This window comes from Podarcis gaigeae (genome assembly GCF_964106915.1).
Source record: "Podarcis gaigeae genome assembly, chromosome: Z".
Classification (NCBI taxonomy): domain Eukaryota; kingdom Metazoa; phylum Chordata; class Lepidosauria; order Squamata; family Lacertidae; genus Podarcis; species Podarcis gaigeae.
Window position 1 is genome coordinate 48,553,095 of NC_139691.1, and position 13,556 is coordinate 48,566,650.

The 13,556-nt window shown below is 46.3% G+C and overlaps 1 protein-coding gene and 1 long non-coding RNA gene across 6 annotated transcripts in view; one reads left to right on the forward strand and one right to left on the reverse strand.

Annotated features, from left to right (window-relative positions):
* LOC310837032 overlaps positions 1-4,418 on the reverse strand; it is a 45,011-nt gene extending 40,593 nt beyond the window's left edge. For all 4 annotated transcript variants that reach the window (XR_014560350.1, XR_014560351.1, XR_014560352.1 and 1 more), the window contains exons 1-2: positions 4,281-4,418; positions 1,144-1,355 (exon numbers count right to left, since the gene is read on the reverse strand). This is a non-coding gene — a long non-coding RNA (uncharacterized lncRNA). The remainder of the gene's footprint in view (positions 1-1,143; positions 1,356-4,280) is intronic.
* Positions 1-13,556, forward strand: part of SLC6A14 (solute carrier family 6 member 14) — a 55,364-nt gene that overhangs the window by 18,929 nt on the left and 22,879 nt on the right. Inside the window, exons 1-4 of one of the 2 annotated variants that reach the window (XM_083722889.1) lie at positions 4,422-4,648; positions 10,153-10,312; positions 10,959-11,090; positions 12,943-13,107. In XM_083722889.1, coding sequence (XP_083579015.1) covers positions 4,601-4,648; positions 10,153-10,312; positions 10,959-11,090; positions 12,943-13,107 — 505 coding nt within the window. In that variant the 5' untranslated portion in view covers positions 4,422-4,600. Of the gene's footprint in view, positions 1-4,421; positions 4,649-10,152; positions 10,313-10,958; positions 11,091-12,942; positions 13,108-13,556 lie in introns of those variants that run through there. The other variant, XM_083722888.1, reaches the window with a different exon arrangement.

Here is a 13,556-nt window from a genome sequence, read left to right on the forward strand (position 1 = left end):
TAATGTATGATGTTTCAATATCTGTTAGAAGCCTCCCAGAGTGGCTGGGGCAACCAAGTGAGGTGAGTGGGATATAAATAATAAAATGATGACTGTCATGATGATGATGAACACCAACTTGCTTAACCTTTGCTGATCTGGCAATGCTCTTATTAAGTCCTTAAATCTGGAGACATAGGCCATTTCCAGATCTCAACAATAATAATAATATCCGGACCTATCCTTTGTGACATTTTGGTGGCCTAATAAAGATAGTGCCTCAAAATGGATTTTATATTCTAACTTTTTATGCGACTTTAGAATTTATTTATTTTTTAAAAAATAAGCAATTCGGATGCAAAATTCTAAACTGGAAAAAGGATTTTATACCATTGGGCGGGGGGGGGGGGGGTTCCCAAACAAGCTTACATACAAAACAAGACAGTCCCTTCTCCACAGGCTAATAATCTAAGCAAACACAACACAAGGGAAAGTGGAGCAGGAGGTAAGAGGAATAAAGCAATCTCAGGCACCTAAAATTAGCCTGTACCTGCTTGACATAACTACTGCCTTGTTCCTCTTCACTCCTGTTTCCCACCTGTTCCAAGACACCTGTGTTGTTCCTAAGGGTGGCAATGGATCAAGGTAATTTTCTTCTTTTGAATTCCCACAGATGGGGAGTCGGTCACTGTACGTTAGGAACACAGGAAGCTGTCCATCACTAGTATCGTACACTGACTGGCAGCAGCTCTCCAGGGTTTCAGGCAGGGATCTCTCCCAGCCCTACGGGGAGATGCCATTGGAGACTGAACCTGGCATATTCTTCTGCATGCAAAGCAGGTGCTCTGCTGCTGACCTATGACCCCTCCCTTTTTCCTTCTTATTTCTCAGCAGCCCTTTGTGCACCCTGAAACCTCACCACACACAGGTGCACCTTATTCTAATGTCTGCTGTCTCCTCCCACATTCCATCGTAAGTCTCTTCCCTGTTGCAAACTCACAGCTTCATCTCCACCCCTCACTCCCGCCCACAAAAGATCCCGGTTGCTTTGTTTACCCACTTTTCCTGGTAACTCAAAAGCTTGCACACTCTTTTGTGCCATTCTGGTTGCTCTAATGGTCTTCAGTTTTTGGTTTCTACCTCCTTGCGAGTCAACCTACCTACCTTGGTTTTATTGCTCCAGCTGCTATTGTGATGGTGACTTTGGTTTTTCCAGATACATTGCAAGACACTTTGGAGAGTTGTTAGTTCAGAGTGAATGAAATTCTGCATTGCACAGCAACTGTGTGGGTGCAGGAAAAGTGATGGGGCAATTCTGGATTTTCCTCTTTGAAGTCACCCTTTCTCTCAGCTGACTGTGAAGCAAAGTTCTGGATCTGCAAAGAATGAAAGAAGAAGCGTGAAGAAATGTTGAACTGGCAGCTATCCTTCACTTGCCTTACCCTTTCTACTTAAACCCCTCCCCCCCCCCACCAGATTTATGTGTTCTTCAAACCATGGCAAAACCTCTCACATTCCCAATATTTATTTTATTTTATTTATCCCGTTTCTATATTGCCTTTCCTCCAAGGAGCTCAAGGTGGAATGCATGGTTCTCCCTCTCTGCATTTTATCCTCACAACAACCCTGTGAGGGAGGCTAGGATGAGAGGCACCTTTGAACCCTGGTCTCCCAGGTCCCACTCTAACAACCTTCATTTCATTTTCATTTCATTTCACTTATAATTTGCATACCGCTTTTCTGTATTGCTACACAACAAGGCAGTTTACAGACAGAAGAAACAAGGAAATATACAACAAATATCACACATCTTACAACCATCTAATCCAATACAAGTCATACCAAAAATATGACTTAAAATAAACAACATATCAAATAATGTAGTATTCAATAATCCATTAGAATGTAGTGGCTGGGACAACCCAGTCAGAGACGCGGGGCACAAATAATTATGATTATTATTATAGTACACAACAAAATCAACACTCAAGTATCAACAAATAACAATTAAATGGAAATTTGCTCTCAACAATTTGCTCTCAACAATAAACCATTACTTAAATTATAATCAATAAAAATAGCAGCAGAATTGCAATACGTAAAATACCGAAATACATAAAAAGCCATGCAAAAAGAAGCAATAAAATTAAAAGAATCCCTGCCACCAAACTCCTCCCCTTCCAACTGTTTCTGGTCTTCTTAAAGCCCTTCTGTAGGAGAGGCTCTGTTCAGCTGGATTTGACTCTGTTCAGCTGGAAGGGGCAGAGCTAAAACTCTTTTGTCCTCCTCTCCACTACTTGCTCCCTAGACTGCAAAGATCTTATCCAAGCAATGCAATCTCATTTTTTTCCCTAGCTTAGCTTTGCTTGTCCATCAGATGCAAATGCTGTCCTGCTTTGCACTGTTCAAGAGTGCAAAGCTATACTGTGGGAGTCGACTCGAAAAGCAAGGAAACACAGACCTTGTGTGCTTCCCTTCAGGAGTGCCAACTTGAATAAAATATTATGGGGGCACAGGTGGGCTCCGCCCCACATAATCAATCACATGACAGCACACACAAGACCATTTGAATGGCAATGCCCATCAACTTTGCAAGGGCCTGGCCCCCTCAAATATTTTATCTTGGGGGCCAAAGCCCCCAGGGCCCCTAGGAGTTGGCTCCTATGGTTCCCTTTAAAAAAAAAGATGGAGCTGAAAAGCGTACTTTGCAAAATGTATGGATGTTATTGCTCCAAATAAAATGAAATGTGTGGATAGAGGTTGAGAGGGGAGAAAGTGAGAGAGACTGTGATTCTGAAAAGTTAGCAGAGACATTTCTCTCCCTCTCCCTCCCCCTCTCCTCCCCCCCCCCCCCAATTCTCATACACACACAGCAGTCTGTGATAAAGAGCCAGGCAAAAATGAATGGAATGGTGGATAATTGGACTGAAAGGGAGGAATAGATGGAGGAATAGATGCCAAAACAGTCGTAAAGAGGCAGTTGATGATGGATTGAAGAGAAAGCTCAGTGGACAGATGGTTCTTTAGCATCCTGCTGCATCAGGCACAGATTTTATCTTTCTGGCCTTCTAAATGGAGAAGCTCTATGTCCCCTGCTCATGCCTTCAGCAGGGCTCTGACTCAGTCACAGAGCACCCACTTTGCAGGTGGAGCCCAGGTTCCATCTGATGGCCTCTGCAGGTTGGGATGAGAATGTCGCCCACCTGAAACCATGGAGAGCCACTGCCAGTCAGTGCAGGCAATACTGAGCTGGTTGTACCCAAAACGATCTCATTCTGTACCGGGCAGTTTTCTATGTTCTTATCAAATCCACCCTTAATACAAAACTATGAGGACTAGTACCTTGTTTTGTTCTTAGACGAAGAGCTGTAGCTCCGTGGCAGAGCATCTGCCTTGAATGCAGAAGGTCTCAGGTTCAACCCCCAAAGGCATCTCCAGGCAGAGAGAGAGGGAGAAAGCCTCTGCCAGTAAGGATACTGGGCTCGATGGACCAACCATCACTAGATGAGTGCACAATCTGTGTACACAAACCAACTGAGCTGCACACGCCTATGGTTCTTAATGTGCGCTATTCAGCAAGGGTACCATCTATGTACATTAGTGCACACACTTATACAGGAATAGATTATAAATTGATTGTATGGTGTTACAAGGCAGCACACGGGGTGTGTGTCAAATTTTGGCAGTCTTCACCCCCACCCCCACGCAACAGGGCAGTGTCCAACCTACGGGTTCTGTGTCAAAGTACTTTTTCGGCCCACTTGGTTTAAAAAGTTGGGCTGACCTGGGTTAGAGTCTCTGGGACTAGGACACGGGAAAGACCCAGGTTTGAAGCCTGCTCAGCAGTGAAGCTCCTGATGGGTGACCCTGGGGGCCAGTCCCTGCCTCTCAGTCTAACCTACCTCACTGGGTTGTTGCTGGGCTTAAGTGAGAAAAGGGAGAAGCATGCAGGCCACCTTGATCTACTTGGGGACCAATATGTGGGACATAAATGTAAGAAGTAATAAATAACGAGGCAGTTTGGACTCCTGTTCAACGTCCCTTGTGGACCAGGCTAGTGTAAGGAAGCTCCGGCCGACGTTGTGAAAAATCCATTTTAAAATTTTGAAGCGGGTAAGGGAAGCCTTGCTAGAGAGGGGGCAAGCGGGAAGGGCGGCTGGTCAGCAGATGAGCAAAGGGTGGAAGCGGGGGGGGGAGGAAAGAAGTATGGGACGCCTGAGCGGCAGAGACAAGGGGAAGTGAACTTAGACGTGAATCCATTGAAGAAAAGGGAAGCGACAGAGGAACGTTTGAACGGCTACCTGTCCTCCTGAGACCGGGGTAGGCTCCGATTTGGGGTGGGGGGACAAATTGCCTGAATGGAGAAGTGGAGGCGGGTGACGGGTACGCTGCTCCGCGGCCTCCTCCCCACGTGCTGTGCCCAAACGGGACGGGACATGACCGGGTGGGGGGGGAGGGGCCTGCCCTTCTCCCGGTTCCACCTGTAAGATCCCTCCCGGAGAGGTGGAGGAGGAGAGCAGCTAGGGCGGGCCCGGCCCGCCTCGCCCCATAAAAGCTACCTGGACGGGACGGCAGGAGGTAGCAGTCTGCGAAAGACTCCGGGCTTCGAGCACAGACAGCAATGGGGTGGCTCAGCTTGCCGTCTTTCCTGCGGTGCGGTAAGAAGGAGGTGAGTCCGCACAGTGATGGGCAAGATGCAGCCCAACAGGCGTCACCGGCGTTCGGCCGGACGCGCAAGGAGGGACGGGAGGAGCTGCTCGGAATAACCAGGATGCCCCGCAAACAAACTGTGGTGCCTGAAAAGTCCGCCTCCCCACTAAATAACATGGGGCAGCAAGCCGGGGTGCGTGGAAGCTCCTAGGGGCTCCTCCATCATATGTGGTAGAGGTTTAGATTGAAAGCTCCTTGCGGCAGGTAACTTCTGCCTATTCTCCTCCTCCTCTTTGCCTGTAGCCTTTTTCAGAGCGCAAGAGGGAAGTTTTGTGTGCCCCGTTCCCAATGCATCTTTGCACCCCCTGTGCATCAAAGCCCCCTCAGTTCAATGGGTCGCTCATTCAAGTTGCAAGGAGGGGGCCGCTTCCTGTTGTATGAAGGATTCTACATTTAGAGCGAGTTAGTGATGGGTAGTTTTATTGGAGCCAACTCCGAGGGGCCAAGGTACCTTTGATTCCGTCCCCCCCCCCCCCATAAAATATTTGAGAGGAGTCAGGACTGCCTCCCCCATTGATGGGCATTGCCATTCAAATGGTGTGTGTGCCCCGTGTAATGTGATCTATTATGCAGGGCGGGGCTCCCGCTCCATATTTTATTCAAGTTGGCACCCCTGGTTAGTTAAACTAAGGTAGTTTTTTTATCTGCTCCTGATTTGCTTTTGGATCTATAGATACTTTGGGATATATCGACACAGATATATGACGAACAATAGCTTGCAAATCAGAAATGCTCAATTCTTACAGCAAAGGGTTTGGGCTTGTGCCTTCATCATTTGCTCTGCTTTTTGCTACAATAATTTAAAAGTCCTGCTTGGTAAGTCACTGGCATAAATAGATGGTTTTAGTCAGTGCCTTAGTTGGGGGGCGGGGCTAGCCAGGTTTTTTGCCTTGTGACTCCTCCAGAGGCGCGCCATTGAGGCGCCCTGCCTGTGTGTGGGGTTTTTTGGGGGGGTTGCACGTGGGCTTGGGGTGCCAAACTGGGTCTTTGACCCGGGTGAAATAAAGCCTGGTTTCGCCCCTGGTTTTAGTGATTAACTGCGTCTTATCAAGATCCAGAACAAGGGAACAAGTGTCTGAACTGCTGTAGTTCGAGGCTCTCATTACAGTCTTATCGCTAAGTATATCGATATAGATACAGACGAACGAACGAATAGCATTCTACCCCAGGGTGAGACCAGGGGTAGGGGAAACGGAGTCAGAAGCGAAAGGGGGAGCAAAGGCTTGCATGACTGAAGATTAGCAATTACAGCAGGGTTCTGGCAGCCCAAAGGCTTCCACAAGGTTGAACAGAAGAGCTCGCCTTTGTTGCTCCCCTCTTGGGAACCTCTGATGGAGCAGAAATGGCCAAGAGGTAAAAGGGTTAACGTGCGCATAGTGAGGGATTTTGATGGGCGGTGACTGCTCAGTTAAGTATTTCTGCTGTTTTACTTGATCTGGGGGGCAACTACCCCCCTGCCCCCCCCGCCATGCCCATGAGGATTGATCCTGGGTGGGTGGGTGTGTTTAAAAAAGTTTATGCCGCGAACTGCCATGAGATCTAAAGGTGGCTGACAAATTTATTTTGACTTTGCCATATAATTAAAGCATACTTGAAACACACAACTCTCCCCCCCCCTCCAAAAAAAGGATTCTGGGAAGTGTAGTTAAGGGTGGTGGGGATTGTTGCTCTGCTGCGGGCAAATTACAGCTCCTAAGATGCCTTGGGGCATAGGTGCCTGGGACCCTGAGCACCGCCTACAAAATTCCCATGAATGGGCTGGGCACCCACAAATTTCAGCGCCAGGACCAGGCAAGCTGCGTGGTACCCACCATAGCCCCAGGCACCCACAGTCGCAGGGCCAAGATGGCACTCCTGCCTTGGAGGAATCCATGCTCTGCATGTAGAACTAAAGATTCTCTGCCTTTTTCTCAGCTGATTTTAAATCAACAGCAGTCATTTCAGTTGCAGCCCAGGACATGCTCTGACCTGGATGTCCACAGAAAAATTGAGTTATGTGAAATGCTTTTCTGTTTCACTGTTGCTGCTGTTGATTCTGCCCTGATGGTGGAGAAATACAGGAAGGATCTGGCTGCTGGATCAGGTCTAAGGCCCACTGGCCCAGCTCCCCTTTCGGCCTCTGGGAAGCAGAAGCAGCGCATGAGTGCAAGAGCACCCCCCCCCCCGCGTGCAGCCCCCTGGCATTCAGGCTCATCTCTTCCATCTCCGGCCTTTGATTGGTAAACCTTGAGAGCTTCACCATGGGGGCATTATTAACCTTGTCCTTGGCTCAGGTGCCTTTCCTGAGTCTCCTGCCTTTAATTGCTGCATTGTTATAAGTGGCTTTCTTTTATTGTGTATTTCAATCATGGGTGTTTATAGTTTAATGTTGGTGTAACTTGGCTTTTTTATTTTGTAAACTGCCAAGAACATAGGCACATAAGAAGAGCCCTGCTGGATCAGGCTAATGGCCTTTCTAGTCCAGCATCCTGTTCTCACAGGAGCCGACCAGATGCCCCCAAGGGTAGCCCCCAAGAAGGATATGAGCACAACAACGAACCCTCCAATGAAAATAGGGGTGTCCTATCTAATTATTATTATTATTATTATTATTATTATTATTATTATTATTATTATTTTGCTATTTGCTGCCCACTTTGGGCAGCTTCCAACATATTTAAAAGATAACCAAACATTAAACATTAAAAAAACTTTCCTATATAGGGCTGCCTTTAGAGGTCTTCTAAAGGTTGTACAGTGGTACCTCGGGTTAAGTACTTAATTCGTTCCGGAGGCCAGTTCTTAACCTGAAACTGTTCTTAACCTGAAGCACCACTTTAGCTAATGGGGTCTCCTGCTGCCGCTGCATGATTTCTGTTCTCATCCTGAAGCAAACTTCTGTAACCTGAAGCGTATGTAACTTGAAGCATATGTAACCCGAGGTACCACTGTATACTTATCTCCTTGGCTCAGGGGGTCACATAACTCCATACTTTCCAGCATTTCTCTGGTGAAAACAGGGACGTCTTAAGACATTCTGGGATCAAATAAGAAATTGGGATGGCTTCTGTCAATCTGGGACCATCCCTGCAAAATAGGGGCACTTGGAGGGTCTGCAAGAGCACTTTCTCCCCTGAGATTCCTAGAAACTGGTGTTCAGAAGCATTATGCCTCTTGTAATGGAGGCAGAACATAGTCGCCATGGCTGGTGAGCATTATAACTGTCGTTATATAACAAAATGGGTGTACTTGGGCCTTGTCATGTATGTAAATTAATGTAAACTAATTAATATAAATTAATAAATATTAAGTATTGGGCTGCATCCAACTAAGTTTTACCCAGAGTAGACTTATTGAAATCGATGGACCTAAGATGGGCATGTTCATTAATTTCAGTGGGTCTACTCTGAGTATATAACACTGGGCAACAATTTTTTACTTTTTGAATGTTGTCTAGATTTCTACAACTGATTTAGGGTATTTTTGCACTGCTGAATCAGGAAATGGAATCCGTTTCTCTCCATCAGGTCAGGTTTACTGTAAACTGAATGGTGGGCATTGATAAAGGTAAGTACACGTAAATTGCATGTTGCTTCACCATTTTTCAAACTTCAGGGCTTGAACTTCCGTTTCCTGGAACTCCTGGAATGCTCAGCGGCAGGGAGGTCTCTCTTCAGAGTCCAACAGTAGTCAGCCATCATGACTGCATCCCAGAGACCCTGATACCTGGTCTCCATCTCTTTCGTGTCCTGATGGAATCTCTCCCCCTGCTCGTCACTCATTGAACCCAGGTTCTCAGGGAACCGTTCCATATGTGAAAATAGGTAGTGCATCTTGACGCTCATGTTGTAGCCCAGGTTTCTGAAAGCAGTCAGCATGTTGTTGACAAGTTCTGCGTAGTTTTTGGCCTTACTGTTGCCAAGAAAGTTCTTCACTACCAGAACAAATGCCTTCCACGCTTCCAGTTCCACTTCGTTCATTGAGTTTCCGAACTCTGGATCTCTGATGAGCTGACGGATCTGAGGACCATCAAAGATGCCAGCTTTCAACTTCTCCATGGTCAATCCTGGAAAAGCCTGGCACAAGTAAATGAAGCAGTCACCATCCTTGTCCAGAGCCTTGGTGAACTGCTTGATTAAGCCGAGCTTGATGTGCAGCGGTGGGAAGAGTATTCTGTCTCTGTCCACCAGAGGGTCATTGATGACATTCCTTTCTTTGCAAGGCACCAATTCCTCCTGCACAGGCCAGTCCTTCTTCATGTAATGCTGAGCACGGTCCCTACTATCCCACATGCACAGAAAACATGGGTGAAGCCAGGCTGTTGTCCCAACAAAAAGTTCACCATCTCCAGGTCAACACAAATAAACAACTTATGCTGATCATAACCAATTTTCTCCAGCACATACTTCACCGCTTCATAGTTCTCCTTCAGTGTACTCGAGTGAGCCAGGGGTATAGAGGCAAACTGGTTGCCGTTGTGTAGCAGAACACATTATAGTGATCGCTTGCTGCTGTCAATGAACAGTCTCCAATCTTTGGGTTCGTACTGTGGCACTCCAAGCTTGAGCAGAAGCTGCGCAATATCTGCACAGTGCACCAAGTCCTTCTCTTGCGAGAAAAAACGGAGGTACTCTTGATGTCTGTTGCGGAAGAAGCTGATGCAAGCACTGTCAGAGAGGAGGTTTTTTTCCTTCAATCTGGATGCCAACAGTTCAGTAGAGTCCTTTGACAAGCTGAGGTCCCCAACTAGATCATTCAACTCCTTTTGGAAAAATGGATGTGGAGCATCATCTTCAAGAACCACTTCTTCTTCTTCTTCATGTCCTTCAACACTGGAGGCATCTTCAACACTAATGTCAGGAAGTTCTCAGAAGATAGGCACTGGAATTTCATCACAATGAGCTACAGGACGATGTGCTGATTGAAGATCAGGATACTTCGTGGGGCGGCTGCCCCGCTAACTTAGTTTTGATCCCCCAACTTTATGCTTTGCTGGACCAATTTATGGAAGATTTTGAGGTTTTATGACTTCAAACTGATCCCTTTTCGACATAATCACCCAGAACTATCGGACCTGAATACTTCTTGTCATTAAAATAATCATTTCCATCAAAACAATTATTCGACATGGCATTTTACCCCCACCAACTTCTTCTAAAATGCTCCACACAACCATACATGTGAACAAAAACGTAAAAAACGACATGTGGCCATAGCTCAAAAACTTGACCTGATTGAGCAAAACCAATGTGATTTTTGGATTCAGCGCATCAGATTTGTCCTAAATCAACTGAAAAAACGCAGACAACTAATTTTTTGTTGACCAGTGTAATAATATAATAAATTAATATAATAATTGGCATGCATTCTTTTGTATCATCTCTCTCTCTCCCTCTCTCGCCAATGTTCATTCATGGACAGAATGGTGGGATGCTAAGGTTTTGAAATAAATGCATGAATCACTTTCTCTCTTCCTTCTTAAAGGATTTCACTTTGTCTACTGAGAAAATTACCGAAAAAGATGAAGAGAGTGAACGAGGAAACTGGTCGCGCAAATCAGACTACCTCCTCTCTATGGTTGGCTATGCCGTTGGCTTGGGGAATGTCTGGCGCTTTCCATACCTCACCTATAAGGATGGAGGAGGTAGGCTTTCTGTTTGTGCTTCCTGTGTCAGTGGCAAGGCCATCCTAGAAGGAGAAAGTGGAGAAGCACCTTAGTGGAGCGTTTGTTGAAGTTGCCTGTCTTATAATGCATGCTGGCAAACAGCTGCTTACCTACTCACCTAGAGTGTGTTGAAAGTGCATTTAGGCGACCAGCCAAGGAAATTTCCATGAAAGGCATTTCTTCCCACTCCTCATCCAGCCCTTGAGACACAAACAGCATGAATGCTGCAGGCTAGAAATAACTTACATTGTGCCAAGTGTGGTTGGCATAAAAGGTGCAGTGCTTCGAGCAATGCCCGCCAGTCCCAGTCAGCAAGGATCTTGGGAGTGGGAGCCCCAAACACCAGATTTCTAGAAGCCCGGTTTAGATTTACGCAGAAGTTGGGGCAATACATTAACAACAGAATTCATCCAAATGCCAAATGCCTGTTTAAGGGTGCTTTTTTCCGGGGTGGGGGTGGAGCGATTATGATTCTCTGTGCCCACACCATCAGCAGGCTGCTAATCTGCCTATTCCCCAGTGTGTTTGTGGTGTGTAACATTTTGTTGCCTTTGTATATGCACACGTCTTGGAAGGTTGGCTGGTCCAATGCTCACATTCTTTCCTTTTGTTGTCTTCTTGGCAGGGGCCTTCTTGATACCTTATACCATCATGCTGGCTCTGGCTGGGCTGCCTTTGTTCTTCCTGGAATGCTCGCTTGGGCAGTTTGCCAGCTTGGGACCCATTTCTGTTTGGAGGATTCTACCCCTTTTACAAGGTTGGCATTGTTACCCTTTCCACATTGGTTTCCACTGGGCTGCCATGAAACATCCACACACTCACACACATACACAACACTTCCTGGGAAGGTTTCTGTTTGTAGCTCTCTAATGCAAAATCGAGGGTGGTTTGTGCTCATTATTTTATTTTGGAATGTATTTTAATCTACCACCCTCTCATAATATATCAGGGTGGTGCAGAGCAATATACAAACATTTTTTTAAGCAGCACAGAACAGACAATTTGTGTGAGTTTTAAGCAACTGCATAGGCCTGCCAGCATGAAAACACCTCCAAGAGATGCCTGAGAAGTGAGGGTGCTTGCTGGATCACTGCTGTGCCCCACAGAATGGGGCTGGTGACACTAAACGCCTGACTTACGGATGAAGCCATTTGGGCCATTGCAACGTGAGGGGCAACAAACAGCACTCCTCCGGGTGATCTCAGGGATTGGACCACAGGCAGTCCTTAAGGTGCCCTAGACCCAAGTTGTTCAGGGGTTTATATATCAGCACAACAGCCTTGAACATATGAATATAAGAAGAGCCATGCTGGATCAGGCCAAAGGCCCATTTAACCCAACAAACATCCTGTTATCACAGTGGCCAGCCAGATGCCCCAATGTGGGTGCAGCAGCATTCTCCCCAATGGTGATTCTCAGCAACTGGTATTCAGAGGCACACAGCCTCAAACAGTGGAGGGAGACCCATAGACACTGTATGTTAAAAATGCACAGTCTGTCTCAAATTGAATTGTACATTCCTGGTAAGTTCCCTTGAATCCCTCTTCAAAGAATAAAGAAGTCAACAAAAGAGGTTTACTTACATCAGTTCAGAGTTGAATCCCTGAAGGCAGACTTAGTTACAATTATGTACATGTGGATCTACCCCATATGGGGGAGTAATCCCAGTGTTCTGCTAGCTGAGAGCTAGCAGAGCAGTCCTAGCTAGAAGCTGGTCAAATGAAGAAAGAAGTGAAAAAGAGAGAGGTGTGCTGCATGACTTGTCCTTTTGATACCTGGACAGGTTACATCACGCCCACCTTCTAACACATGTAAAAAGAAGGATGCTCCAGCCAGGAGGAACAGGAAGTTTCAACTGGCTGAACCAAACCCTCCCTCACACGTCTTCTCTAGCTTTTCAAGGAATGTTGTACTTGACTGCCTCTCATGGATTACATCCCACAATATTTACTCCCAAAAGAATTTGATCTAGAACTTGAGTCAATCAGTTTCCATCCACTCCGCCTTTTGCATCTTCCTTGTCTTGCTTGTGGCTTATTGGGAAAGCAGCAGAGGAAGCAAAATTGCATGCTTGGTGGTCAAAACTGTGCTACAGTAATAGCATATGGGATATTCACCACCCCTTGGATGGAAAATGTTAAGAGGTAGGAGGCATGATCCCTGGGGACCATTCATAAACTCAACAACACATCTGATTTGTATCCTCCTTGACTGCTTTTGCTTGGTTGGAATTGTGCCCTTAAACTCTTATCATGCCTCTTGCATAGGTGTAGAAGCCAGGGTACTGTACAGAGGTAAAATTAACATTTGTTGCTCTGTCCACTTTTGCATGTAGTATGTGGCCCCTGGAAAGGGATGCTTCCCTTAGGCTCAGGGTTGCCCATCTCTGCTCTAGAAAGTGCTTTGACCCATGTGGAATGCCATTTTCAACTAGAAAGTTTGGAGGACAGTTTGGGCAGGTACTGGAGGGATGAGATAGGGACGGCTCCCCACAAAGCCTTATTCTCCAATCCAGTGAGTCTGTTAAATAATTTTGAGGGAACGAACATCATGGCCATTAGAAATGCTCTTCCTGCTCTTATCACGATGTCTCCTCTCTATCCCTTTAGGAGTCGGAGTCACAATGGTGATCATTTCAACGTTTGTGACCATCTATTACAATGTCATCATTGGCTACAGCCTCTACTACTTGTTTGCCTCCTTCCAAAGCGTCCTCCCTTGGGCAGATTGCAATCCTGAGTGGGCCAATGCAAATTGCAGCAAGACAAGGCTAGGTAAGACTTCCATAGCAGCAAGACTGTTCTTTCAAGTTCATTCAATAATCCTTGATCATGTTGCAACTTATTTACAGTAAACTGATGCCGTGGTCTCTTGCTGTTGCTGAATGATGGCTTATTTGGAGTCTGGATTAGTGCATCATTTTTCTTTACCCCTCCCAAATGGTGCCTCTCAGTATATAAGAGCAATGTTGCAACAGTCCATCACACATCAGTGTGTGACCAAAAAACAGGGGTGGACTCTGCAAATGAAGCGTGTGGACATGCATAGGTGGCACTATGCGGTTAGAAGCGAGTTTGGTTATCTGTGGCCAAGTCACCATGGGCAGAAAGCAAGCGGGGAACCTACTGCTAATGGTGTCCTCTAAGTCTGTAGTGGTTGGCAGGGTGGGGCAAGTGGCTCTTACCTGGTTTCCTGCCCACTGTGTCACTGTGGAAAGGGATGA